This window comes from Beta vulgaris, chromosome 8, assembly GCF_026745355.1.
Source record: "Beta vulgaris subsp. vulgaris cultivar EL10 chromosome 8, EL10.2, whole genome shotgun sequence".
Taxonomy (NCBI): Eukaryota; Viridiplantae; Streptophyta; class Magnoliopsida; order Caryophyllales; family Amaranthaceae; genus Beta; species Beta vulgaris.
Genome location: NC_079209.1, coordinates 55,147,928 through 55,164,826, shown reverse-complemented (window position 1 = coordinate 55,164,826; position 16,899 = coordinate 55,147,928). Strand labels below are relative to the sequence as shown.

The window sequence follows — 16,899 nt, the reverse complement described above, 5'->3', positions numbered from 1 at the left end:
AGTTTTGAGTCCGGTTAGATTTAAAGTACAAACCTTAAACTCTTGCAAAAAGAAAAAATGTGTATGTTTATGGCCCATGAGTCCATATTGAAAAAAAAAAACGGTGTGTTATCCAAGTGTAGATTTGGTGAAATTAACTCGTATAAATTATTGATAGTTCGGTCAAAAAGGAGTCGGCGGCTGGTTTCAGTATCAGGGACCACAATGGCAAAGGTTTACACGTCATGGCCTTCCATCTTGGCTTTGCCCCCGTCTTTGTGGTTGAAGCTACCGCGCTTCATCGATGCGTCTCTTTTACTCTTCAACTTAACATCAATAGTATTTTAATTGAAGGTGACAATCTTCTCGTTGTTAATGCAATCAAAGGATCATGGAAAGCTCCCTGACATATTCAAGATATTATTAGAGACATTCAAATTCTTCTACAGAAGTTTGAGTCTTGGCAGATCTCTCATGTTTTTCGTGAAGTCAATAGGGTTGCTGATTGGGTAGCTAATGTTGGCCACCTTGTTGAATCTTCTTAGTCTATTGATCTTTGTAATGCTCTTGCTTTATCTAAAATTCTTGTAACAGATGCGTTAGGAGTTCCTCTCGACTGTAGGGGTTTCCTGATGCTTTTTTTCCTTACTTTATTAATTGATTTTGGAATAGTTGGAATCGCTTGGATTAGTATTGTAGTTAGACCAATTGAGTTTGAGAAGGATTGTAATTGATTTGATTCAAACTAAAATGGTTTTGGGATTTATATGATGGATTAATTGAATTAACATGGTTATTGGATTGACAAGAGATTGAGTACAAACTAAACCAAAATAAGACAATAAAATTCGAAAATTGAACTGACCAGGCGTGATGTGAATCAAAGTTCTAGTCATGCTGGATCCAAGCGACTCAGTTATAAGGTTTTATGTGCCTTTTTTGTGAAATTAGAGAAAATGTAAACTTAATTTTGCTAACATATTTCTTATAAATTATATAGTGACTTGAAAAGTTGAAAAACATTATTTTATGGTTTTGTTTGAACTATTTGCAATGATTATGTTACTGAATTATTAGTCTCATAGGTCGCTTTGAAAGGACGCACTATTTCAACATTGGAGTGTATACCTTATACTATATGAGTAGAAGTTCAAATTGTTATTAATTTTAATTGTAAGATAATATATATTTTATAATTAACGATTAGTACGTCATTGATATAAGTGAAAAGATATGCATAACAGGGAGCATAAATGAAAATTTATTAATCGAGTATTTCCATTTGTGACCATATCAACTGATAAAAATTGTGAAATTAACTTTTCAAATGTGCTGATGAAATTTTATTGGATGACGATGAGAACCTTGCTCACTTTATATCGTGTAATAATATATTTTGTGAAAACTACTAGTTCAAGCTTTTTGCCTAATTCACCATTTATGCAAGGTTGATCAAATTATGATTTGAATGATACATGTATGTTGTGCACATAGTTTTCAACTCCATTATATGAAATTAATTGATTTTTTTTTAATTTAAAAATTTATAGGCCGGAAATTTTGAGGACTATAAAAATTAAAATTAAAGCTAATATTTTCTCATCTAGTACACAATATCATTAAAGAATCATACATGTAATATCTTTTACATGAATAACATAAAATACACTTTTTTGGGTGTTCAATCACTTTTTAACTTTTGGTAAGTAAGGGAAAATGAAAAATTGTATTATCAACAAGCTAAGTATTAACCAGGCTAATCAGGGGGTAAATCTAGACTGTAATTCTATGCCTTTAGCTAACTTGGCTTCAGGGGGGAAAGCTCATAGGAAAAATGTTAGTTGGGTTTTACCTCCAACTAATTATGTTAAAATTAATTTTGATGGTTCTAAGGTTAATGATGGTAGTACTGCGTATGGGTTTGTAATTAGGGATTTTAGGTAACCTTCTGCTTAGTGGTGCTAGTCGAATTGCTCCGTTTCATTATGTGCTTGTGGCGGAAGCTTGGGGTCTTAGAGAAGGTATTCGGGGTGCTTTGTTTTTAGGTTGCAAGAATGTTATTATTGGAGGAGATAATATGTCTGTTATTCAGGCTATTAAGCGTATTTGGAAAATTCCGTGGTCAATTGATAATTTAATTTGTGATGCTGAAAAAGAATTGAACAATTTTGACTCTTATGAAATTCAGCATGTGTTTCGTGAAGCAAATATGGCAGCTGACTGGATGGCTAATCAAGGTCATTCTTCGGCTAATCTTTGTTATTGGTTCGAGTCACAAAATGCTACGTTTTCCACAATCATCCGTAAGGATGCTTTAGGGTGGCCTGTCCTCTGGACCCCTCCCTAGTTCTCTTTGTGGCTATAAAAAAAAAAAAAACAAGCTAAGTATTACAACCTAAATTCTTTGGACAGGAGACAAGCCTTCAAGGATAGCCCCCTTACCTTCAAAAGTAAAAGCAGCATGGCCAAAGGCCCAATCAACAATCTAATTACAAAAGCTAGTTATTACAAAATATAGCACCAAAAAATTATTAAAATTTGAAACTATCTCGGAACCATGAAGTATAACATTTTATCAATATGGTACTCTTATGTTAAGCCTTCTCAACCACAAAGAATGCAACATCATATGCATTAAATCAAAGGGCTTAGAAGGCTTATTTATTGTAAAATGCCTCTTTACACTTCTTACTCCCTTTAGTAATTTCAAGTATTTTTTTGAAGAAATCCCTTTCAAAATCCTCTTAATATCAGGAATTTTGTCCACGGAAATATGAACTGAAAATTTGCTCCAATCAAGAACATCACTAAATGGAAATGAATAATTATCTTTGATAATCACTGGTACACAATCTCCATGTATAGCCTCAACTATTCTTGGACTTGCCACTTCATAACCACTAGGGCATAAGCAAAACTTGCTTTGGCCCAACATTTGAAAGTAATTTAAATGTTTTGGAAGATAATCATAAACCTTGATATCTTCATCTTTTCCCTTCCAAATTTCAAATAGGTATTTCCTGACATTTCCATGCATACCACCAGCAAAAAAAGCAAAGATTTGTCTCTTACTTATTCGTGTATTAATGCTTCGTGGATTCAAACTTCCAACTGGAATTTTAACTTCAGGGATGGAGACGTCTTTTATGGATCGAAATCCTTCTGATGAATTGGCGTTACAAAGTGCTCTAATAAGATTATGAAGCAATTTTGGGTCTGCTTTTGGAATGTCTGGTGCCTAGACATGAAATCATATCAACACTTACATTATTAGTTAATTATAAACTTATAATTAGACATTGTAGACAATGCATTTTATTTGTCAATTGAAAACAACTTGAGTTCCTAGCTATATTAGGTCGATTAAATACTAATTGGCACAATACATGTTCTTTTGTGGATGTCAGCTAGTTTAATTGATAAAATTTTGCAAATAATGATAGGCATGAGGGACACATAGCACGATACGAGTAGATGACACAACACAATATTGAACCATGCATGCAATAAAACATGTAGCTAGCTAGGACATACATGATACATACCCAATCATGGCAAGAGAGCATGAAATGATCAGCCCCATGACTTCTATTCCAATAAGGATACTTGTGAGCCACCACATTAACATAGTCCAAAGCCACCCTATAGAGAGGTCCTCGATTGTAGGAGACAAGGGGAGTGTAAAGAAAATCCACCATCTTGGATATACTAAAAGGCAGAAAAAACATGTGTGCTTCATCAGGGTGGTGAGCGATGAACTTTTTTGAGCTCATCTCACCCTCCATTTCTTCAATAAACTGGCCTTCTACACCATAAATGTTGCGCGTTGGTCCTTGGTGCACCATGGGTGGTTCCCCTTCTCTATAAGTCCATATTTTGAATCTTTTCACCATCTCTATATGGCTCCTGCTTTGTTTATTCATTATCTATCATTATTTATGTGAAAATGTTTAGCAACTAATATAATAATTGTATATAATGATCATTTTTTTGAGGTCATCCCTCATCTCTTAGCCGAGACATATCCTAAATTAGAACCTCGCCATCTTTCCACAATTAATTAGATTAAACATGTCTTACAGGAAAATAGTTCTCCACAATGACATTGTAGACTAATTGAAAAGGATGTAGCGCAATTTGGTAGCACCTTTGCTTTGGGTAAAGAATATCAGGGTCATGACATAAAAATAATCTTAATAATGCTCCAGAACCAATTCTTCTAGCCCATTACTAAACAAAGTTCAAAGGAATATGGTGATATACGAAAAAGATAATAAATTTGTATTCTTTCAATATGGGACTTGAACTTTTCATGAAAAACGCAACCAATTAACAAATACTCTTTAAAAGTACCTACCTTTGAGGTATTATTTCCGACACCGGAGCCTATGTAGACTATACAAGAGTAAACAAATTTAATTCCAATACATTTATTTCCTAATAAAATTGTTCAAAAACTGAAGCAGAGTTTACAATCAATCATTATTTTAGACAATTAAAAAATAATTAATTCTGTTGAGTTGGACTCCACTGATTATTAATGTCTATCTCTAGTGAGTAGATTACCCTGTGGGTAGACAAAATTTTCTTTATTTTAAATATAAACTAGTTTTCAGGCCCGTGCTATGCGTCAAGTGATTATTATAATACATTTGTTAACATTTTACTTTATAAATATAGCACCAAACATTACTTGATTTGGTGGTTAAGAATTTAGTGTATAAGTTGAAGTAAACACTCTAAGGGATAGTGCCACATGAGATAGTTAATTGCTTGAGAACGCCTTTTAACTAGTTATTTTGGCCCGGGTGATACCTCAGGTCAGTTACAATAAACAAATATGATATTATTCTTAAATTTCATAATTTATTTAGCTACTTTTCGTATTTTTTGTCCATTAAGAAATTGAAACATTCACGTCATTAAGTAAATTTTTTTAAAGGTTTAAAAGTTTGAAAATAATACCTTAAAAGGAATCGTAGTAAGAGAATATGACATCAATAATCTCTTATTAGTTATGTAATAAGAGTATTAGAGATGTATATACTTGTTTAAGTCATTTTAGCTAAGTTTAAGTATCACAAGACTTTATCATATTAGTTGAAACATTAGACAATGAAGTCATAGTGTATTGATGGTTAAGCTCTTACGTATACTTTGCATTTTGAAGGTCACGTGTTCGATACCTTGCAGTTACATAATAATTTTTTTTTTTGAGTGAGGAGTACACAATGGACATAAAGCACTTGCATTAGAAATTTGAGGATAGTGCCACATGGCACATAGACTTCCTTACGCACGCCTTTTAATATATTTGTATAGATATATTAGTACTAGCTTTATATGCACGCGATGCGTGTGGCAAATTCAAAACTTAAGATGTGAAAGATTAATAATTAGATAAATTTAGATATATTAATGTAAAAGACTAACAAAGGTTGTGAGTGATTTCTAATATTAATTTTTTGTGAATGAATTTTAAACAAAAAGAATAGACATAATGAGTTGGTTACTTGGTTTGACTGAATTATAGAGTATCAAAGGTAGTGAATGTTTCAGATTTTTCAGGTGAACATCATGTATACCATCTTCTCTTACAATAAAATAAAGTCAAGATATTTTATCCATTTAATATTTTGGTTACCATTTTAAACTTGTTTAGAATGACAAATTATTAATATGAGAAAGATTGTTAGATTATTTTATTTTGTATTTTTTTTATTTCATTAGATTATTAAAGATAATTTAGTAATTTAAGATGGGGATACCATCTTCATTCCCCCTTCCCTTGTACTCCCTCCGTCCCATAATATAATGCTCATATTCCCTTTTTGGGTGTCCTAAAATGTTGTGCTTGTTTTCTTTTTTATTAATTTGCTTGGACTGAATTATCCTCAATTTCTACATAAACTTTCCAAAATCTTACTGTTCTTTCAAAATATGTGTCCATATATTTATTGTTTTAAACCATTTCAAGAAACATTAATTGCTTTTTGATTTTTTTAAAAAGGAAAAATAAAATAAAGAGCTAATATAATTCAAAGATAAAAGTACCAAATAAATATTTCATTAAATATTATTTTTGAGAATTCTACTACTTCTTTTATATTTCTTAATTCCCATGAGACGAAGGGAGTATAATAGAGGTAGATATGAGTGGACTTTTCAAGAAATGCATTGATAACGGAGTGACAAGGAATTCCGTGTGCAACTAATAGGAATTGTTTTTCTTTTTGTTGCAAATATAGATGGCAATGGGTAGGATCTGGACAAGGTCATCTAGGATCCAGATCCGTTTTTTAGGCATAGATTCAGATCCTACCCGGATCCACTGGGTAATAAGAATGAGGATCCAGATCCAGATCCGTATGGATCCTAAGGATCTGGGTCCTAAACGGATCCAAAACGAATCCTTGCCTATTGTCTTTAAACTACTATAATTTTCACAATAATTAAAGATTCTAAACAATAAAGTCATCTAATATCAACCAAAAAATACATTTAATTTTTGAAAAATAACCATTGCAACTATTTACAACTATTCAATTATCATCAAACTGTAGACTAGTTATCAACTCAATTTTCGAACTCAATTGTCCAATAAATTTTCACATGAAAATCACACATTAATTAAAACAATAATCCGAAATTCAATTAATCCGAAATTCAAGCGAAAATCCATTTTACATGTAAAACTACATCACCATCCACTACATCTTTACTTGCAAGATTTAATAACAATTAAGTCCACACTAGTAGAGCTAGAACCTGCTGGTAGTTTGCCGACGAGAGCAACCGTAATGAAATCCTTCCCGAACCATATTATTTATATAATAACCAAAACTTTGATATGTCAATTTACAATTATCGATCATTTAAAATACCTGTATGATAATTTATTAATAATCATACAAGCAAAGTTTGCCTCACAAGTCACAAATCACAATGCATGTCATCTCTAGTGGCATAAAAATTAACCACCAATTATTGGGAAGTTTTATTGGGTACCCTTTAATATAATTCACGTCACATCTTTGATCGATGGAGTATTTTATAGTACTCATACAATATACCCAGTAAGTATTTAAGAGCAAATAATCTATTTTGTAAACCTAGATTTGTTAGGTTACTCCCTTGAGAGAAGGGTGCCCTAACTTCTCCATTTGTACCAAAAAAAAAAATATTAAGAGCAAATAATACAAAGATTATGCTTAGTTAATGGCTGAGTTCAATTTTATTACTTTCCTCCTTTCTTATTGATATTTCTAATTTGACTTGTACATTTGTCAATTCACATCTTTGATTATAAAGATATGTAATTACGTATTAATATAAAAATTTGACATAATTAAAAGACTCATTGAAACGAATCAAATAGAGCATCTCCAATGACTGAGACTTGCTTGCAATTTATAAAAGTTTATAGCTAGTAACTCAACCATTGGAGTAAAACAAGTAATATAGTTTGGGTGAGCAATGTTGCTCAAACAAGCTATATAGCTTACTTTAAAAGTGGTGGGTCCGTTTTGTTGAATTATCAATGATAGTCAAGAATAGACTAATTGGCAAGTGGGGCACATTATTGCTTGCCATTGGAGTAGTATGTAGCTTAAATTTATTGTAACTCAAAAAGCTGATGACATGACAAGTAACATACGATTGTTGTTTGCCAGATTGCCACGGTAAGAAGTAAGATCCCATGTAACTATATAATTTCTTATATAATTTGTCGGAAAGATTTTACTTCTTGATATCAAAGGAAAAATAGTTGTTCTTTTTGAAATTGACATATAAGTTAAATATATAACTCGGTCCACTATAAAAATATGAAACAAAATATTGCTAAGAATTCTAAAATACTTTTATGATTCCGCCACTTAAAAAAATTGTTGTTCCAAGTATTGAGGCTAATTGTTCCATCACAATCAAGAACGTCATGAGGTTAAAATTGTGAGGTCTAGCTCTGAAATTGGAGATGATAGTTATTGTTTGTTGTATTTTTTTGTTTAATCCTTTTATTTTTGCACATGCACGTATTGCTACTTGGCTACTTGCTACTAGTTTGTACAATGACAAGATGAGATTTTAGAAGTAACAACTTAATTAAGACAATAACATGAGCGGTCCGAACTCACGACATCTCGCAAAAGGAAATAAAAAACATGAGGGAATTTGGCATGTATGTATACTTCAAAAAAAAATATTAAGAAATCTTTTGAGTTACCATCGCACATAATTCCTACTCAGAGACCGATTAAAAAAAATAAAAAAAATACAAACCATACGTTTTTCATTATTAATCCATGTCATCCTTTTTCTTTTTTACGTTGTTTACCTGTCTAAGGGTCTGTTCTCCCCAACTTATTTTTAGTTCAGTTTAGCTCAGTTCAGTTCAGTTCGATGCAGTTCAGTTCAGCTCTGGACAATACTTTTACTCTCACATATCACTATTCATTTCAGTTCAGTGCAATTCAGTTCAATTCAGTTTAATTCGGTTCAATTCAGTTCAGTTCATTTCAACTGTTTTATGCCGAAGAGAAACGACCATAAGGGATAGAGTTTTGGATTCTTGACCTCAAGAGAACTCTATTAATTCTAATTGTGAGAGCGTAAGCCACAATTCAACCTCGTTAACCCATACATGTAAGTATCATATTAATTATGGTTTTCTAGAGATACCCTAAAATTGCCCTTTGTCTTTTATTAGCTCACTGTTTTGCATTTTTACTATCTACATATGAGACACACATTTGATTATTAATAATGTTTTTAACCATGTATAAATAGAATTAAACATGCATATCTTAAAAGTTAAATATATACGTTAAAACAAATTTAACAAGATCTATATAATATTTTTTCTCATATATTGGTGAAAAATAATGGTCTAATCTAACAAGCTTTGATATTGGAAAATGAAAAAGAGTTTATTAGCTAATAGAAGACGGAGGAAGTGACAATGATCACTAGTTCATGTATAAAAAGTTAAAAAGAATTGGTTCGAGAGTCCCACATAAACTAGGCGTGAGACTAATAGTTTTAGCTAGTCCCTTTTTCATAAGATTAAATAATAAATAATAAAGTATCGCAAACAATATATTACATGTAGCAATAATAGAGGCTAACAATAAGCAAAAAAATACGTACATTTGCTAGAATTGTATTAGTATTAGTTTAGAAATTTATGATAAAACCATTCATTGATCGGTGTCATTGATACTTTGTTATTGCTTAATATTCCAATTTCAGATTTATATGAAAGGGCGCATTATTTATCATTCTCTTAAATTATATGTACATCTTATTTAAGGATCCATAAGTGGATATAACAAAATTTATAACTATTATAATAGTAATTTTATAAAATTTATTTACTTAAGCAAGTTTTTCGTTTTCCCTCGTCACTTTTTGTCCTTTCGTTAATTACGATTTTTTCTAAATCCAATTATATATAATTTGTCCTGAAGTTTGCCTCTGTAGTCTATACCATTATTAGCACCATATGCCCAACACTCAACTATAAGTCTATAACAACCAGACATTTTTGGTCCTCGTTTACGCGAGAAAATAAAAATCTTTTAAGCTCATATGGGTAATGGGTAGCCATGTAATACTCACACCGGATGTAATGGGAATGTATATTAGTTGTCAAATCAATTACTTTTTTGCATGTTGAATGCTGTGTTTCATTCTTATTGCCTTGCGTTTTGAAGCTGGTGTAGGATGCTCATCCTACACCTTGTTCCATGATCTACTAATTGCCATAATTCTATATCATGAATATTTGTGTTACATCATAGAAATTCTACTTTTCCCTCCTATATTCTTTATGTCATTTACATATTCATGGCACGAGTTACACGGAAATTTAAATTTTTATCTACTAGTGTGTTGGTATGCAACTCTCTTATAATTTTAGGCCTTGTTTGGTTGTATATAGAAAGTTATATTTCTTAGGAAGTTATTTGACGCAGTCGGAATTAATGGAGAAAAGCAAGCACTAATCTCGAATCAAGAACACACAGATTTACAAACGATAAATTTGTAAAACTCCGGAATCCACCAGAAAAGAGTATAAACTCTGTGATATTATTAAAAGTCAAAAACTCCCTCCAAACATTGACCTAATAATGTTTAAATACGTAAAACAAAACCCTGATACGTAATTAAAGAAATAACAAAATTCGGAAATAATTAAAATGCCTATTTCGGACCTTAAACGAACTCGGATGGCTTAAAAAGCCTATACGTCACAGCATAGCGGTGTGTTTGACTCGTTGGGCCGTTCCGCTTCCGAAAAGGTATCACAATAAGCAATCGGACTTCGTCGGCCCAATTAGCGCAAATCAGTTCAGTTTTCGTCGCGCTTCCTTATCGAACTTATCTGTCAACCGTCCTACGTCATTATTTTTTCCATATATTTGAAATTCCTATAAAGTGTAAAATTGTGTTTGGTTGATAATGGGAAGTAGAACTTCCTATGGGAAGCTCTACTTACGTAGGGGGACCTAGGTAAGTAACTTCCTCCATTTTGGAGGAAGTAGAACTTCCTAAGAAGTGCAAATTCCCATGGTTTTGCCAACCAAACAACTTCATATATTTCTACTTCTTAGGAATTTGCACTTCCCATGATTTATTTTGTCAACCAAACAAGGTCTTACCTGTGTCTTAGATGTAACATGTTACATCATAACTTATTGTGTAACAAACATAATGACATAGACTCCAAAAAGAATGACATGGACTATACAAATAAGATGTCATTTATTTTATTTCTTTTGAGTTCTTTGTACAAGAGACGCGGTGGTTTCTCAGTTGTTACGCCATAAATTATAATGTAACAGTTACACCTAGGGGTGCTTATCGAACGAGCCGAGCCTACATAACATTGTGTTCAGCTCAAGCTCGTTTAACTTTTTATGGGCTCGGCTCGGCTCATGAGCTTGACGAGCTTGTGGGGACGCGAGCTCGGCTCGAGCTCGTGATTAGTTTTTGATGCTCGAACTCGTTTCCAGGCTCGGCTCAAACTCGGGTTCAATTATGGGCTCAAGCTCGATCATGGGCTCGAGCTCGATTATGGGCTTAAGCTCGTTTGACAAATTTATTTGTGAAAAATCTCTATATACCTTAGTTGAGTTAATATTTTAAAAGAAATACTTAATATAATTTTTAACGTATAAATAATTTTTTAATATAAAATATTATTTTATATAAAATATTATTTTAGTATAAAATAATAATCGAGCTGTTCACGATCTCTTCGAGCCAAGCTTTGCTTAGGTCATCTCGGCTCGTTTAAGTCTCAAGTCGAGCCACAACGAGCCGAGCTTTGACCGAGCCGAGCTCGAACTGTCCGCGAGCTTGTCAGGCTCATTATCATTCCTAGTTACACCCAATAATTTATAATTGAAAAATGTTAAAGGATTTAGAGGAATTTAGAGGAATCATAACTCCAAAAGTCCCACATACAAATTTTTTATCTAGAAACTCTCTTCTTCTTTTTTCTTTTAAAACTTCTTCTATTTCAATTTAGTTGTGACACTTTATATTTTAGGAAGTTCCAATTTAGTTGTGACATTTTCATTTTGTAATAATTTCTCTCTATCTCTCTCCTATCACATGGGACCCTTTTATTTTCTTTCTCTATCTTTCTCCTCTTCAAAAATTATCTAGGAGTCCATGATTATAAAAGTGTCACAACTAAATTGAAACGGATGAAGGAATGTATTTGACAAAGAATTTTTCCTTTTTCAAGCCCACACATAATGGAGAGATTAAGCGCAAAAAAAATGTGAAGGTGTCCCAAAAAAAAAATGTGAAGCTAGCTAACTTTCATGGGTTGATGATAGTAGTAATTAATAGCTGATGCCAAAAATTAAATGTAGGATGGATACTATAATAAAAGAGGAAGGAAAAACAATACTCTCTCCGTCCTAAAATATAGTTCCCATTTTTTGGTGTTCTAAAATATAGTTCTCATTTCCATATTTAGTTTCATATTTTTCCGTAATTTTTCTTGAAAAATCATGTCCCATCATTTATTTGCTTCTTGAATATTGGTTTTTCATTTGTTTATTCAATCAAAATGTTATAATTAAGAGTTTGTCTTATAAGAGACCGTCTACTTTTAAATTAAAATTAGGCAATGATAAGTCCAATATTAAAAGAAAATTATCCCAATAATGGTTAGGTTAATTTCTTTCGGTGACTAGTTTAATCAATTTAGTGACTATGTCTACTTTTATATTAAAATTAGACATCTCTTTTAATAATTTTTGTACAATTAATGCTCTTTCACCAATTATTCTCCATTTTCTCTCCTAATATCATCTTTTCCCATACAACATTTATTTAAATAAACAAATTTTTTTTACTATCCCTCTTAAATTCTACTTGCATAAATTACCGTGAAAAAAGAGAAATATGAACTATATTTTGAGACGCGGGTGGTGGTAGAAAAAAGGAGTAAAAGAGAATAACTTAACTGATGAAAAGCATATGGATTCTTGTAAACGGATCCTCTTGGAATGAAAGTCTGTTCTTCCTCCGACGTATAATTCCACGTCCGGGCTGCTTCTCGGATCGCGGCCCGAGCTCGAGCTAATCCATCTTCAATCTTCTCTAAACTATTCTTTAACTCATATTTCTTCTTCTTCTATTTAATCCCCCATTATTCAATATATATAGTCAAAGAAAAAAAAAAGTCATCAAAAGTTCTTCTTACAAATAAATATTCAAGACCATATGTATGTATTTCATCAACATATCCACATGACCACATGATATAATAATACTCAAATTAAAATAAGTTGCTCCCAAAAAAAATAAAGTAAAGAGGAAAAAGATTTTTTGATTAGAACTTACTTCTAGCTTGGTAGGCTCCATAACTAAGTCAATAGGCTCGTGTAGAACAAGTGTCTTTGCATCCGCATCAGGAAAAGTGATGTTGTGATAATGGACATGAATATGAGTTTGATTAATTGTAGTGTTTATGGGTGGAGTTGATGTTGGTGAAAGAAGCTTAGTAGAAGAAAGACTAAAGTTGAAATTGTTTTGATGGAAAGATGAGAAGTAGAAGATTATTAGAAGAAGAGTAGTAGGAAGTAGAAATAAGTATATTGTGGTTGTGTTAGCCATGAATTAAGTCACACAAATGACAAAACCATGCACTTTGTGAAGGTTTTGGGTGTTTTTCTTTCTTCCTTGCTTCTGTTTTATGAGGTTGGAGGTGTGTATGTATTTTTCACCATTTTATAGCTCCTTTTTGTGCTTTAAATTTTCTGTAATTTGTTTCTATATTTTGACTTTTACATTTATTAGAATTAAAGTTTGACTATATATATATTCTTTAAGAAAATGATATTTTAATGGTATACATTAAATTTGTGGAACAATATTTTACATAATAAATTTATATATTTATACATGTAATTTAATATGGTTCAAATTAGTATATAAAAAACCCAAAATATAATTGTTGTAACTATAGAGAAATTGAGGAAGTATGTTAGTGTAAGAATGTTTTTAGGATGGCTAGAACAAATCTATAGCCTTTTTATAGACATGTAAATTGTAATCATGAATATTCATTTGCAGTTTTATATCCAACACATTGATTTATTCAACTTTACATCCAAAAGTTGCAAATGGATTATAATAAAATAATATAACTCCTTCCATTTATAATTTATCCCCCTTTTTTTTTTTACTTTTGTGGTCAAAGTTTTTTATTTTGACCATAAATAAATCACCAATACATGCAAATATATATATTCATATATTCATTTATGAGTTTACTAGATTTATCTTGATGTGTACTTTAAATAAATATTGACTTTACATAATATTTATTAATGTGTAATAATATGAGATATTTATGATTGAAGTTATGCATTGAAAATTGCGCAAACAAAAAGAGGAGAGAAAAAAAAGATGGAGGGAGTAGAAAAGAAAAATAGTATCATGAATTGGCCTGGTTTAAATAACTTATTTATGATATACTAAATCAATGGGTAAGATTAGTAAATAAATTTGAGGGTTGATATTAAAACCATTACAATGGCTACAATATTGTTTATAGACACTAAAAACCAAGATTTTACAATAGCTATAATAAAATTGTAATAATGATAACTTGTCCAATCTAGACCAGATATTTTTAATCTAAAATATATACTATTTATTTAGTTAGATTGTATAATTAAACAATAACTTAAACAAACAGTTATATATTAATATTAACAGTTAACTTAGTTTTCAGCAATTTATTTTGAGTGTTTTAAAGGTCAACGAAATCAATAGTCAAAATAAGTCACTAGAAACGAAGGACTGAGATTAAAAATTGAAATAGTAGCTAGTATTTTACTATTATAGCTACTTAATAAACTTCCAAATTTTACACAAGGTGAATTTTACATAAAGGTTTTTTATATGGTCTACTTCACTACTTCTAACCATCGAGGCCGTTACTCTCAATTGCCAAATTAGTCCACCTTTGCATAACCCTACCGGAATACACGCCAAGGTAAAGTATGAGCTTCAAGCAAGTTTGAAAAGTCATGGTTACTTCAAATTGCTCTGATCCACACAATGAATATAGTTTCTTGCTAGAATCAATAAAACTATCCATACAAGAAAATTATATTATATACTCCTTTTCTCTTCTTATAAGTGTCTTATAATATTGAGTTTGTCTTGTAAGAGACCGCCTACGTACTTTTAAATTAAAATTAGGCAATGGTAGACCCAATATTGAAAAGAGAATTATTCCAATAGTGACTAGGTTAATTTTTTTCGATTACTAGTTTAATTCATTTAGTTACTAGGTCTACTTTTATATTAAAATTAGACTGTCTCTTTCAATAATTTTTGTATAATATTATGCACATAGATCAATTTAAGAAGTTTCGATTACTACATTGAATATATTATCATTTATTAGTAGAAGAGAAATTTATGATAGTGATCTATTGAGATGAAATCTTGGATCATGTAGCAAATTCCATCATTAAGAAATCAAAATTCTTATATTGCTTTGCTAGTTATATTAATTTGAAATTACAAAATTTACTATTTTGGGCAATATATCAAATTCAAGATATATGAGACGTTCCTTTATTTGTATAGGGAGCCATGGATAGCTATGTCAATTGACATACACTACTGACTACAGTTTATTTGTAACTAAGTTTTTGGACTCCGATAATGTCTTGTTGTATTTGGGTAATTCAAGACAACTTATGTCATTTGTGTCCATTAGACCATTTGCCGTGTGGCTTATCTTTTGATTTAGGGAGTGCTAATCACAATGTTGTCTTTTATACCTAATGGCTAATACCCCAAGTCAAAATTAACTATTTTTGGATCGCATGCGTGAATTATTTTAGCGACTATTATTAAATCTCATCTAAATGTAATTTTGAATGATGTAATTTACAATCATTATTATTTCTAATAAAAAAGTCATGTGGTGTAAATACAAAATATAAAAATTACTTGATGAAGAAGTTGTTTTCTTGGTATTTTTATTACTTGCTAATGAACGTTGGTATATTATTATTTCATTTCAAAGTTTAGGTAAAATTAAAATTTTATGTCTTTGGTTTGTAATTGATTTGAAAACTGCTTTAGTTATGTTAAATTGTTCTTCAATCATAAGGACTATGATTGAGGAAAATCTCAAAATCTTAGTAGGTAATCTTTTTTTATTGAATGAAGGGTTAAAAAGTATTTTGAAATGAGGACACCATAGCCCCTTGACTTATATAATAGAGATTAGTTCAAGACATCAAATTAAAAGTCTTTTTATGTTTTATCTAAGCTTAGTTGTTTTATTGCCTTAAGTTTTATTTTGCCATACAAAAACTCGAAATTATATATTTTACGGTGTGATTTATAGTGATGTGTTGACGGTTAAGTTTCCCAAACGTTTCATCGTATCTTTTGAAACATTTAAAAGAGTTAACTACCCAATAAGGACCTAAACTATGAGAATTTTTTCTAACAAGGACCTCAACAATTTTTTTTGATCTACTAAGGACCTCAAATTAACCATGATTACATTTTTCATCCAATAAGTTACATTATTTTCCATCTAATAGGTTACATTTTCTATTCAATTTTATTAACTTTGTTTATTTTTTGTTTAAAAAATTGAAAAGGCCCCACCAACTCAATTATTCTTTATCGCTCTCCATCTTCCTCCTAATTTGACGTTAACTCTTTTTTCATAAAACTGTGAGTATTTTTGTCAAATTGGTACTTTAAGATACATTCTTTGATCATATGATCATTTTTTTTTAAAATCACCACATGTGTTTATTTTTAAAAATTTCCTTTAATCATATGAGTATTTCTTAAAATTTCGACTATATAGATGTTGTAGAAATTTATTAAAAACACATATACCGTAGTAATTTCTTTAAATACTCGTATGGTAAGTTCTTAACTTATGTTGGTGTCCACCTTCCAACGACGTTATCATCAAACTCAATTTTGATGGATAAAACACTTCTTCTTCCACGTCGGCTGACTTTGTTCTGCGTGATTCTAACAACACTGTGTTGGAAGCCAGATCCTTTAAACTAGGCTATGCAAACTCATTGATTGCTGAAGCAACAATCCTCAGAAATGGTTTACTCAGGGCCAAAGCTCTTCAGATTTGTGATCTGTTTATCGAAGGAGACCATCTCGTCATCATCAATGTAGTGCGCCGACAGTTTCGCAGCCCCTGGAATATCCAAACGCTCATCGATGATATTTTTCAACTTTTGTCTTCATTCCGGAAGGTTACAATTGTTTACGTCTATCGGGAAGCCAATCGGGTTGCGAATTACCTCTCAAAGATTGGGCACCATCTCCAAAATCCATCTCAATTAGTTGATGTTCAGTCCGATATGTTTTTCAATTATTTAGTTACTT

The 16,899-nt window shown here is 31.1% G+C and overlaps 1 protein-coding gene across 1 annotated transcript; it reads right to left on the bottom strand.

Moving 5' to 3' along the window:
• Nucleotides 1-2,401: 2,401 nt before the first annotated feature.
• LOC104901966 (probable glycosyltransferase At5g20260) lies at nucleotides 2,402-13,276 on the bottom strand. Its single transcript, XM_010689600.4, has 4 exons — nucleotides 12,844-13,276; nucleotides 12,465-12,634; nucleotides 3,525-3,885; nucleotides 2,402-3,217 (listed from the first exon to the last, which is right to left on the bottom strand). Exons 1-4 carry the CDS (start codon nucleotides 13,114-13,116, stop codon nucleotides 2,555-2,557), a joined length of 1,467 nt encoding a protein of 488 aa, XP_010687902.2. The 5' UTR covers nucleotides 13,117-13,276; the 3' UTR covers nucleotides 2,402-2,554.
• Between the last annotated feature and the right edge of the window lie 3,623 nt (nucleotides 13,277-16,899).